Source organism: Neomonachus schauinslandi, chromosome 10, assembly GCF_002201575.2.
Source record: "Neomonachus schauinslandi chromosome 10, ASM220157v2, whole genome shotgun sequence".
Lineage (NCBI taxonomy): Eukaryota > Metazoa > Chordata > Mammalia > Carnivora > Phocidae > Neomonachus > Neomonachus schauinslandi.
In genome coordinates this window covers 92,330,282-92,343,171 of record NC_058412.1, presented here as the reverse complement: position 1 = coordinate 92,343,171, position 12,890 = coordinate 92,330,282, and the positions used below count along the sequence as shown (strand labels likewise).

At 42.0% G+C, this 12,890-nt stretch overlaps 1 protein-coding gene across 1 annotated transcript in view; it reads left to right on the top strand.

Annotated features, from left to right (window-relative positions):
- Nucleotides 1-451: 451 nt before the first annotated feature.
- KIZ (kizuna centrosomal protein) overlaps nucleotides 452-12,890 on the top strand; it is a 126,201-nt gene continuing 113,762 nt past the window's right edge. The window contains exons 1-3 of the mRNA XM_044918578.1: nucleotides 452-634; nucleotides 9,279-9,341; nucleotides 11,810-11,972. Of these exons, the coding sequence (XP_044774513.1) occupies nucleotides 546-634; nucleotides 9,279-9,341; nucleotides 11,810-11,972 (315 nt within the window). The 5' untranslated portion in view covers nucleotides 452-545. The remainder of the gene's footprint in view (nucleotides 635-9,278; nucleotides 9,342-11,809; nucleotides 11,973-12,890) is intronic.

Sequence of the window (12,890 nt, the reverse complement as noted above, 5' to 3'; positions counted from 1 at the left end):
GATGACAAAGGCAAAAATGATCAAGTCAATTGCTCCCGTCCAGCTGCGTTCCCCCCAATCCCCCAGCCTCTACCAAGGTGTCGGGGGCGTAATCAGGACCGGCTTCTGACTTGGCCTTCGGTGGTGCTCCTTGCCTCTGGGAGGGCCAGGGTCTCTCCCGTGAGAATTCTGAAGGGTGAAGGGAAAGGGAGACGCCAAAGTAGGGGCGGAGAAGCCGGGGAACAGCGCCACACGACCTGACACCCCGCCACCAGCACGGAGACAGGATTCGCCACTCTTGGAGGCGGCCAATGCAGCCTCACAAGACGCCCCGCCTCCGCCCCGCCCCGCCTCCGGCCCCGCCCCGCCCCTCCGCGGCGTCTGCCCCGCCCATCCACGGTGCCCCCGCCCCCGTCCGACCCCCGAGGGCCTCGGTCCCGCCCCCTGCATGGCGGCTGGAGCCCTGTTTACCCGCGGTGCATGGTGGGACCGTCGCCTCGGACAACCAACCTGCCCCCCATCCTGGTGGCCGCCTCTTGGCGGTGCAGAACGAGCGCGGCGGCGGCATGCGTCAGGCCTCCACATCTTCAGAGCCTCTGGCGAGCCCCGACTACTACGAGAGGCTGGGCCGCCTCCAGCACCGGCTGCGGGACAGGTACGGCCTACCCGGGGCGGGGGCGGGGAGTGGGCCCGGCCGAGGGTCCGCCGGTGCCCTAACTCCGGTTCCTTGCCACTTCCCGCGCCGTGTTTCCCTGGGCCCGGGTCCGCCCACGACCCCCCCCCACCCTGCGCCACCAAGCTCCCGGTGGGGCCTGGAGGACAAAATTTACCAAATACCCTGGCCCATCGCCCTTACTGGAGGTCTCCCGCCGGAAGATACGGCCGCATCACTGAATTTGCCCAGAAGTGAGAGTAGGAGTTCTTCTGCCTGTCACTCTCAATCACGCCTTGTGAATTTCTCTACTCCCTTCTACACGCCGCCTCCCTTCTCTCTCTTCAAATTGTCATCCCACCCTGACAGCTGCACTGCCTCAATGATGACAGGTCCGGGAATGCAGGTGGGAGAGAGAGAGAGAGAGAGAGAGAGAGAGAGAGAGAGAGTGCGTGTGTGTGTGTGTGTGTGTGTGTGTGTGTGTAACATATGCCCTATTTAAATGCAGGAGACATTTTTGGGGGGAACGAGGGCTGGCCAGATTTCCAGCAAAGGGATGAAATTTACAGAAGTCCAGCTTCCAGAGGGTTCATGATACTTTAAGACATGAAAGACGAGAGCCACTGAAAACAGTTAGATCTAAGAGCACAGAGAGAAAATTATAAAGCAATTTACTATAAATAACCACATAAAAGATAAGTTGTTGGAACCACTATTTAGCTGCTAAATTAATTGGAGTTGGAAGTCTCATTAGCTGACAAGAAAGGAAATAGATTTTTGGATCTCTTGATAAAGTGTTTAATGAATGTTAAAAGTTACAAAATCATTTCAGTGAAGAGGAGAGCTTTGTGTGTGACAAATATAAAATGACAACAATAATTACATGTAAGGTAAAGGCAGAAGTATGTGGTTATGAAAAGGAATTATATTCATCTTATCCTAGATTTAATTCTTGTCAGATATTTATAGAGCATCCACAACAGGCCTCCTTAATTGTCCTCACAATATTTTACCCCTTAATTCTTTCCTGTATCCTATTTTCTTTCTGACCTACTGCCACTCACCCACTCCAGGCACCTCCTCACCTCCAACTTTTAAAAAAATTACTTCCTGAAGTGCCTTCCCTATCGCAAGTATTGATCAACCCATTCCCTAACTTAGGTGATCTCTTATTTTTACAGCACTGTAGATAAATGGCTTAAGTGACTTGCTCCCTGCTTAGAGAGAGAATTCCAGGAGGACAGGAGCTGTATTTAGCTGGATCTTTAGCTGGTAATAGAGTACCTCAGGGGAGGAGGGGCTTGACAAATGTTTGTTGAGTGAATGGCAGAAATCCCAAAGCCAACCATCCAGGGTCCAGGAGTTACAAATGTCTTGTATACAACACTGGTGCCACACATTGTCACTAAATCATGACGCTTTTCCAGTCAACCAGGGAAAGTAAACAGTATCATATTTCAAAGACAGTATTAAGTGTCTGCACATACCTTATAATTAAAAGACAAGACACTGCTCTGTACATCAGCACGCCTAAAGTGCTTTTGACACTGTTCTGTTAGAAGAGTAGCTTAGCTACCCCAGGCCTTTAGGTATTTGTATCTCTTAGCCCGTGATCTAATTTTAAAATGTTACTGGTCCAAATGGCATTCTTTCTGAACTAGGTTCATTGTGAGTTATCATTTTTGCTTCCTATGCTAGAAACACCTGGCTGCTTATAGTCTTTATAGTATAATAACTGTGTAATGATTAGTACTCACTTTATGTTTAACACTTAATGTTTTAACTGTAAGCAAGGTGAGGCTGTTGAAATTATATAAGGAATTCAAGTCAAATTTTATAGCCTATTCATGGTTCTGCATTTGGAGTCTTTAAAAAAATTTTAAGGTGGTACAAATCTGTTGCTGTGTGTATTCACCTTTCATTTTATTAAATTTTTTTAGAAAGGAAGGGGGAGGGCCAGAGGGAGAGAGAATCCCAAGCAGACTCCCTGCTGAGCACAGAGCCTGACACAGGGCTTGATCTCACTACCCTGAGATCATGACCTGAGCCGAGATCAAGAGTCAGATGCTTAACCGACTGAGCCACCAAGGCGCTCCTTATTTTTCATTTTAAAAGTCCATAACTAATGCATAGTAAGTACAGAGGCAAATAACTTCGGATGCAGAGAAACGGGTTCTGCTCTACGAACAGTTGTGTGACCTTGAGCAGGTTGTTCAGCTTCTCTGAACCTTGGTTCTTCACCAGAAATGAGGAGCACTGAATTATATGTATGGTAAGGCCACAGATTTGTTTTTTATCTAGTAGAGTAATGAACTTCAAATGAAGAGTTGAAAGCTGTAGTTTTGCAAAGCAACAAGTAATGCGTATCATTGTTTGTATCCTATTTGAGTGTTTGAATGTACCTGCTTTTTTGTTTAGTTTAGTTTTGTTTTGTTTTTTAACCAATCTCAGTGATCACAAAGACTCTAAAACTTCAGGGTCATTTTAAAGGCTGCATCTCTGGGTCATCACAGCTGCTTTATCAGTCCAGAAATTTCCTGGGGGTGGGAAATAAAAGCAATCTGCCCTTTCCTGGCCTTCTTAGAGCTGGCTCATTGCTGGTCTAATATAGTTGGTCTAATAACGGGGCCTTTCCTTTGTAAGTGGTGTATTTCTAGCCCAGATTGTCTCAGCTGTAGTCACACATAGATGTACATTCTTAATTTTTTCCTTTTTGTGTATGGTGTTTTCTCTGCACTCTGGTGAAATCAATCATAGAATCTTAAAGAGCCTGCTGGAGTGACTCCTTACGGTGTGTGTAGTGCCACAAGCATGGTAGAAACATGTGACTGGAATTGACTCTTACAATTATATAAAAACATCCCTTTAAAAGGCCCATTAACCAGCCCCAGTTTTTTCAATGCCACTATTGATTCAGAGTGAGATATCATAATAGTCCAGAAATTGATTCTGAGATATTAGTTGAGTAAAGCTGAAGTTGGTATTGAGACAAAAACAGAATAACAAGTGGCTTAAAAGGAGAAAAGCAAAGCATGTGGCTACACTCTTAAGGACTACCCATCTGTGTAAACCTTTGAATGGTCGAGGTGAGGGGTGCAGGTGACGGAAACTGTGGGCTATGGGTATACATCCCAGGGCTGGGTGTTTCAGAGATTCTGAAATAAAGATTTAGTATGTAGGGGTTGCAAGATGATCCTCCCCTTTTATTGGGGTAAATATCTTGTTTTAAGTCTTAAATTTAAAAAAGAAAGGAAAGACAGCATTCAGAAGCTCTGCAGTGTGGATGAGGAGGTTGGGAAAAGTGCCTGTGTTAAAGACTTAATGAGATTAGCATCATGTTGTCCGCAGTGGGAGGCCAGGAGATGTTTGTGGTTTTTCACCATGTGAAGTGCCGTAATAGGTCATTGTGACTGGCAGATGTGTGTATCTACTGAAGACAGAGTAAGAACGAAGAAGTTCTGTGTTCGTGATTAAAAAGCACTTGCTGTACAGGAAGTGATGGATTCCCAAAAAGACCTTTTTTTCACCAGAGGTCATAGGTGGATTTTAAAAATTATTTTGAATTATGGGCGCCTGGGTGGCTCAGTTGATTAAGCGGCTGCCTTCGGCCTGGGTCATGATCCCAGGGTCCTGGGTTTGAGTCCCACATCAGGCTCCTTGCTCAGCAGGGAGTCTGCTTCTCCCTCTCTCTCCCTCTGCTTGTGCTCTCTGTCAAATAAGTAAAATCTTTAAAAAAAAAAATTATTTTGAATTAAATTCAAGCTTACAGAAAAGTGCAAGTATAGGATAAAGACTTCTGGTATTCCCCTCACCCAGATTCCCCAACTCTTTTTTTTTTTTTAAGATTTATTTACTTATTTATCTGAGAGAGAGAGAGCATACAGAGGGAGAGGGAGAAGCAGACTCCCTGCTGAGCAGGGAGCCTGACGCGGGGCTTGATCCCAGGACCCCGGGATCATGACCTGAGCCCAAGGCAGAAGCTTAACCAACTGAGCCACCTGGGTGCCCCAGATTCCCCAGCTCTTAACATTTCATTATATTTTTTGTGTTTTTGTCCATCTGCCCATCTGCCTAAAATCATTAGTCTTTTCTGAACCATTTGAGAGCTACAGATAAAATGCCCCATTACTCCTAAAAACTCTAGTGTCTGTTTCCAAAAACAAGGATGCTCCTGGACATAGATGCACCCTGGAACTCTCCCAGTGAGGAAATCAACACTGATTGATACCAGTCCACAGACTCTAGTCAAATTTCATCACCTGCCCATTTTGCCAAGTGTCTTTTTTTTTTTTTTTAAAGATTTTATTTATTTGACAGAGAGAGCACAAGCAGAGGGAGAGAGAGGGAGAAGTAGGTTCCCTGCTGAGCAAGGAGCCCAATGTGGGACTCGATCCCAGGACTCTGGGATCATGACCTGGGCCGAAGGCAGCCGCTTAACCGACTGAGCCACCCAGGCATCCCGCCAAGTGTCTTAAGACTGTCTTTTTTCATTACTGGTCCAAGATCCTGTCTGTGTACCCATTTGCCATGTCTCTTCAGTCTCCCCCAGTCTGGAGCTATTCCGTAGTCGTTCCCTGTCCTGTGTTCCTGACAGTTTCGTAGAGTACAACTTTCATTCCAGAGGGTGATCCTAAAGCTGGGTCCATCTAATGGTTCCTCATGACCAGATTCTGATAACACTTCCTTGGCAGGAATAGCACAGAAGTGAAGCATGACATCAGGGCACAAGGTCATAGACACACTTAACGGTCTTTCTGTCTTTGTAATTTAATGACAGCTCACTGTCCAGTCATTCATTCTTCATGAACTAAGTATCCTATTAATCATGAAATTTTAGAAGAGGCAAAAGTGACTAATAAAAATTTCTAACATGGAAGCAATTATGCCATATTTCCTTCACTTCTCTTCTAAGTTCACTCTTATTTTTTTAATTTTACTTTATTTAAATTAACATATAGTGTATTATTAGTGTCAGAGGTAGAGTTCAGTGATTCATCAGTTGCTTATAATACCCAGTGCTCATTACATCACATGTCCTCCTTAATGCCCATCACCCAGTTACCCCATCCTCCCAACCCCTCCCCTCCAGCAACCCTCAGTTTGTTTCCTATAGTTAAGAGTCTCTTACAGTTTGTCTCCTTCTCTGTTTTCGTCTTATTTTATTTTTCCCTGCCTTCCCCTATGGTCCTCTGTGTTTTTTTTTTTTTTTCCTTAAATTCCACATACGAGTGAAATCATATGGTATTTGTCTTTCTCTGACTGACTTATTTTGCTCTTAGCATAATACCCTAGTTCCATCCATGTCATTGCAAATGGCGAGATTTCATTCTTTTTTTTTTTTTTAAGATTTTATTTATTTATTTGAGAGAGAGAATGAGAGAGAGAGCATGAGAGGGGGGAGGGTCAGAGGAAGAAGCAGACTCCCTGATGAGCAGGGAGCCCGATGTGGGACTCGATCCCGGGACTCCAGGGTCATGACCTGAGCCAAAGGCAGTCGCTTAACCAACTGAGCCACCCAGGTGCCCCGAGATTTCATTCTTTTTGATGGCCCATTAATATTCCATTGTATATATATACCACTTCTTTTTTACCCATTCATCTGTTGATGGACATCTGGACCCTTTCCATATTTTGGTTATTGTGGACATGGCTGGTATAAACATTGGGGTGCAGGTGCTTCTTTGGATCACTATGTTTGTATCCTTTGGGTCGATACCTAGTAGTGCAATTGCTGGGTCATAGGGTAGCTCAATTTTTAACTTTTTGAGGAACCTCCATACTGTTTTCCAGAGTAGCCGCACCAGCTTGCATTCCCACCAATAGTGTAAAAGGGTTCCCCTTTCTCCGTATCCTCGCCAACATCTGTTGTTTCCCGAGTTGTTAATTTTAGCCATTCTGACCTGTGTGAGGTGGTTATCTCATTGTGGGTTTGATTTGTATTTCCCTGATACCAAGTGATGTTGAGCATTTTTGCATATGTCTGTTGGCCATTTGTATGTTTTCTTTGGAGAAATGTCTGTTCATGTCTTCTGCCCATTTCTTGACTGGATTTTTTGTTTTTTGGGTTGACTTTGATAAGTTCTTTAGAGATCTTGGATACTAGCCCTTTATCTGACAAGATATTTACAAATATCTTCTCCCATTCTGTCGGTTGTCTTTTGGTTTTGTTGACTGTTTCTTTTGCTATGCCAAAGCTTTTTTTTTTTTTTTTTTTTAGCTTGATGAAGTGCCAGTAGTTCATTTTTGACTTTCATTAACATTTTTATTCGTTCCCTTGACCTTGGAGATGTGTCTAGCAAGAAGTTGCTGCAACCAAGGTCAAAGAGGTTGCTGACTGTGTTCTCCTCTAGGATTTTGATGGATTCCTGTCTCACATTTAGGTCTTTCATCCATTTTGAGTTTATATTTGTGTATGGTGTAAGAACTTCATACAGGAATTCAGCAAAGTAGAAGGATATAAAATCAATGCACAGAAACCAGTTGCATTTCTATACACTATGAGACAGAAGAAAGAGAAATTAAGGAATGGATCCCATTTACAATTGCACCAAGAACCATAAGATACCTAGGAATAAACCTAACCAAAGAGGTAAACTGAAAACTATAGAACATTTATGAAAGAAATTGAGGAAGACACAAAGAAATGGAAAAACATTCCATGCTCATGGATTGGGAGAGTAAATATTGTTAAAATGTCTGTGCTACCCAGAACAATCTACACATTCAATGCAACCCCTATCAAAATACCATCAACTTTTTTCACACAGCTGGAACAAATAATCCTAAAATTTGTATGAAACCCCTGAAAAAATCCCGAATAGCCAGAGGAATGTTGAAAAAGAAAACCAAAGCTGGGGCATCACAATTCTGGACTTCAAGCTATATTACAAAGCTGTCATCAAGACAGTATGGTACTGGCACAAAAACAGACAAATAGATCAATGGAACACAATAGAGAACCCAGAAATGGACCCTTAACTCTATGGTCAACTAATCTTTGACAAAGCAGAAAAGATTATCCAATGGGAAAAAGACAGTCTTTTCAACAAATGGTGTTGGGAAAATTGGACAGCCACATGCAGAAGAATGAAACTGGACCATTTTTTTACACCATACACAAAAATAAGTTCACTCTTATTAATGACAAAATAAAAATGTGCGTGGTGCTACTACTTAAAAAAATAGCATCTCTATGATTTTTTTTCCTTGGAATCTTTTTTTCCTTTTTAAACATAGGCACACCCTAACTAAAGAATAGACCCTGTGTTCCCAAGCTAAGATTTGGTGTTTGGATTTTGGACTCCATTTTCCCATTAAAAGAATTTGGTTAAATGGTAGTTTCCATTCTAGATTATGCTAAGCAAAGAAGTTTACTTAACTTCTAATGTAGCTAACAGAGTAACTTTGGGGATTTTTTTTAAAGGGAAAACATATCTAAAGAAAAACAGAAACTAACAATTAAGAGCTCCCAAATGGAACATGGGTTCAGCCCCTTTCCCTTAGCCAGCCACCTGAGGTCACCCTCTGCTGGACTCCTTGTCTTTGATTCACAGTTTTTGTTTTTTTTTTTTTTCCTGGCATTTTTCTTGCAGACATTATGTGATTTTTCTTTTGGGCTTTAGTTAATTTAGATTAGCAATTTGGCTTCAGTTGAAGGTTATACTTTGGTGGTGGAGCAGAACCCCTATGGTTAAACCCCCCTGTGGTTAAACCCTCCCAAGGGCTCTTTCTGGGACTGGGATGGCTAGTCCTGTTCAGCGGTTTTACCCCATAGCCCTTTTGTTTTGACTGTTGCTACCTCCTTTGCTGCCTAGTTTCCCTTCCCTCTTACCAGGCTTGGGTGTACAGGTATGCAGGATAAGCTTTGTCCTCTAGCTTACTGCCAGCACCCACCTGAACAATACAAGCTAAGTTCTTCCTGGGAGTAGCTCCAGGGAGTAGCAGTCAGTGACAAATCATGGTGATGTTACAAAGATAAAAAGAAACTCCTCCAAATTCAAAGTAATAGTGTTAGGGGACTCGGTCTTCATTAAATGTGAATGGGGCTAGGTACACTTTTCAGAGACTTGGCTCTGCCCAAGCTTGTCTGGCTGGGAGCAGAGCAAGCCACCAGTCTTCAGTCGAGGGTGGATTTGTGGAAGTATGTTGTCTTGATCTGGTGGAACCCCATCACTCAATTGCCACTATCTCAGAAAAATCTGGCCATAGTATATTCTACGTATTTATCTTGTTTATTGCTTGTCCTTCCCTCTAGAATGTCAGCTGCCTGACAGCAGAGCCCTTGGCTGGCTTGTTCGCCATGTTAGTGTTCAGGCCTAGAACAGTACCTCATTCATCATGGCACTCAAGAAGTACTTGTTGAATGAGTGAACCTGCTTTCCAGTCTTTTCTTAGTGCCTTTCTACCATTTACTTTGAAAATCTTGTTCTTTTTGCTTCATATTGGTATCATTTTGCTTTTTAGATTTCCATGGTGACTACCAAATATTTTTGTGTCTTGAGTTTCAAACAGCTGGCATTTTCTACTTCTTAGAAAGACCAGAGAAGCATTCTCACAAAGGTGTAATTTCAAAAGAGATCATGTTCTAAATCCAATTGCCTATTATCAGTGTAACTTATTTATAAAATATTTTCTTTCTATATTATAGTGAAAAAAAGAGACTGGACCTGGAAAAGAAACTTTATGAATATAATCAATCTGATGTATACAGGTACGATGTGACAGTGGTAACAGTTTTTAAGCCAGTTGGCCAATGTTAATCAATAAAAATGTAACCCTAATGTATGTTACAGATACCATAATTGCAGTACTTTGACTGTTCTCTTGTGTCTAGTGTGTACTCGTTTCCAGTAAACACTGAAATATAATATAATCCTATCAAATGTAGGAATAAATTTCGTTAAAATTTGTGTAAGATAAAAATTGTTTTATTTTCACTATTTGGTACTTGTGGTATTTCAGGAATCTATTTGGCCTATATATCTGAAGAATAAGATACATTATATAGTCTTATCTTTTTGGTCACAATTTAAACACATTGAACCTGTGTAATGATTAAGGCATAATGACTGTAGCTGGCCTTTCAACCAGCTGTTGAAGGCAGGGTTATGTGATGTCTCATTTGTTCATGGGTATTTGACAATGCCTGTGAAAATTATGAGCAATGGATAAAATACATGTTATCCTTTCTGGGTTCTTCTAATATGCAGAGCCGATTTTTAATATTTTTAATTCTATTTTATGGAAACAGAACTTCATCCTTAAGCCAAATGTGTGGTATTGCCTCCAGTTTTTTCTTTTAAGATTTTATTTATTTTTTGACACAGGGAGAGACAGCGAGAGAGGGAACACAAATGGGGGGAGTGGGAGAGGGAGAAGCAGGCTTCCCGCTGAGTAGGGAGCCTGATGTGGGGCTCGATCCCAGGACTCTGGGAGCATGACCTGAGCCGAAGGCAGATGCTTAACAACTGAGCCACACAGGCACCCCTCCAATGTTATTCATATGAAAAATTTCTCGCTATGATAGCATTAATTTGGTGATTTAGTCACATCATAATGTGAGTGAGAAATGAAAACATGTCATTCGGAATCGAGAGAAAACTTTAAAACCAAACCACCCATCGGGTCCATTTGTTTCCTCATATGGTTTTAGGATTCAGTGTACTTCCAAGGATACCAGTCACAGTGGACAGTGATATGTCCCCAGTATTTCTAGAAGAGACAAAAAGCCAGTGAGATGGTACAAGTAATAGCAGTGTTGTGGATGCCATGGCCTCAGAAATGGGCCCAAGTCTGAGAGCATTCCTGGCAGCTGCCATTTTTGTAGCCTGCAGCTAAGGGGACGGCTGAAGGGGTGGAGACTTTACCTGCAGCCTATTCCTGGCTTCCTGGGGACCTTTACCAAGCTATCAGTTTGCCGAGTTTGTTCCCCTCTCTTACTTAGCCTCTCGTTTCCTGGAAGACAGAGGGAATGATTTGCTAAAAATAAACTTTCTTTGACTTCCTAACAGGATAAAAATCCAAACTGTCTGACATAGCTATTTCAATCTTGTCCCCCTGCCCCCTCCAGAAGGCAGAGCCTGAGACAAGGGTTTGTGTGTAGATGGTAGTTTATTTTAGGAAGTGGTCACATAAAACTGGTGAGCAGAGCTGGGAAGAATGAAGTAGGAGCTGGTCACTGCTGTGGGCACCTGGGGCTCCATCCTTCCAGACCTTGAGGGGAGCCATGTAGCCCGCCTCCCTGCTCCTCACAAGTGTCCACTCAAGGGAAGGAAGGAGAGCCATTTACCTGCTGGTAACTCTGCATTGTGCAGGGCTGCCCCAGGAGGTGTTAACTCCTTCTCACATCCATGTTGCAAACTCAGAGGAGTAGCTCTGGGAAAGCAAGATACCAGATGCAGCTGAGACAGGTGCTACCAGGTGGCTGGCAGAGGAAGAGCTGCGCCAGGAGGGTGTGAGGACGGCCTGCAGAGTATCTGTCACAACAGCTTACCAGACCCTCTGTTATCTGCCCCTGGGTAATCTTCATCATCACCCAGAGCTAGAGCGAGCAGCATTGGTTTCTGTGCGAAGAGTAGTGTACTCTTTGTTTTACACTTTGGATGAGAGTCTCTAAAGGTCTTTTCACAATTCAAGTTCAGTTACAGCCCATATATATCATAAAATATTTTAAAAATATATTTGACAGTTCCTAATTAAAATTTTTAATATTATCTGAATGAGAGCTTTTGGGATATTTTAAATTTTGGAATCTCTTAATGTTTATGGATTGTGGTTTATAGTTTGATTCTATTTCCATCTAAGCAGGTAGTTTTGAAATGGTCTGTCATAAAAAGAATGCTAATGGGCTATTCATCCGACCATGGCCACATAGACACCGCTCTTGAAATCACATTTAATTTTGAGAAAGAAATCCATATAAATCTTTATTATGTGAATGTTATAATGTAGTCTTGTATACATTTCTCAGGAGAGTTATGCCTGGATGTGATACTCAGTGATGTTGCATTAATTTCTTCTCTCTAAAAATGCATGTACATTCTGCCCTTAGCTTCCAGTGTTTGGGTAAAATATCTCCAAATATATTGTCTCATTAACAATTTTGTTAAAGAAAATTCTCCTCCTTTGATTTGTCAGAGTTTAACTGCAATGTTTAAAAATCTGCTTTTATTTTTCTAGAGTTAAGCTGAAGTATGTTAAACTAAAGAAATACCTGAAGGAAATATGTGAATCAGAAAAGAAGGCTCATACTCGAAACCAAGAATATTTAAAACGGTTTGAGCATGTCCAAGCTCATGTTGGACATTTTACCACCAATACAGAGAAGCTTCAAGAACTGAAGGTAACATCTTGTTTTGTACTCTCTCTCTCTCTCTCTCTCTCTCTCTCGGTCTCTTCTGCTAAAATTAGAAGGAAGTAAGAGTAGTTAGTGTCAGATCAGTGGTCACTAATGTTCAGTTGTTCATCCATAAAATTAATTGCCCATTTTCTCTGTGGATTCTGTGTGGCCAAATTTTGATTGGGGAACTTGAAATTGCATTTTCTCAGATTTCTGTTTTAGTTGAGGAATTAATGGAATAGCTGTACTTTGTTATACTACACAGATAATTACCTTGTACAGGCACAGGCACTAGCCACTACCTGGCACAGACCTGGCGTATGGTATTTGTTGGCTTCATGATTGAATTTGAGCAGCATTAGGGATCCCGCTAGAGACTACCTCCTTCTTTATTTTTTTATTTATGTTTTCTCATTTATCAAGTTAACTTTTTAAAAAAATTTTATTAAAATTCTAGTTAGTGAACATACAGTGCAATATTGGTTTCAGGAATAGAATTCAGTGATTCATCATTTACATGCAACACCCATTGCTCATCATAACAGGTGCCCTTCTTAATATCCATCACCCATCCAGCCCATCCCCCACCCACCTCCCTCCATCAACTGTTCAATTTGTTCTCTGTTGTTAAGAGTCTCTTATGGTTTGTTTCCCTCTCTCTTCCCCCACCCCCCATATGTTCATCTGTTTTATTTGTTAAATTCCACATATGAGTGAAATCATGTGGTATTTGTCTTTCTCTATCTGACTTATTTCATTTAGCATAATACATTCTAGCTCCATCCATGTCATTGTCATTCTTTTTGGGGACTACCTCCTTCTTTAAAGGATTCTTTTTCTGGGGTCTGGCCTCCTCTGTTCTGGTCAGGCAGTGTGTTGGGGAGAGACTGAGGGTAGAACTGGCCCCACGGAGTTCACCTT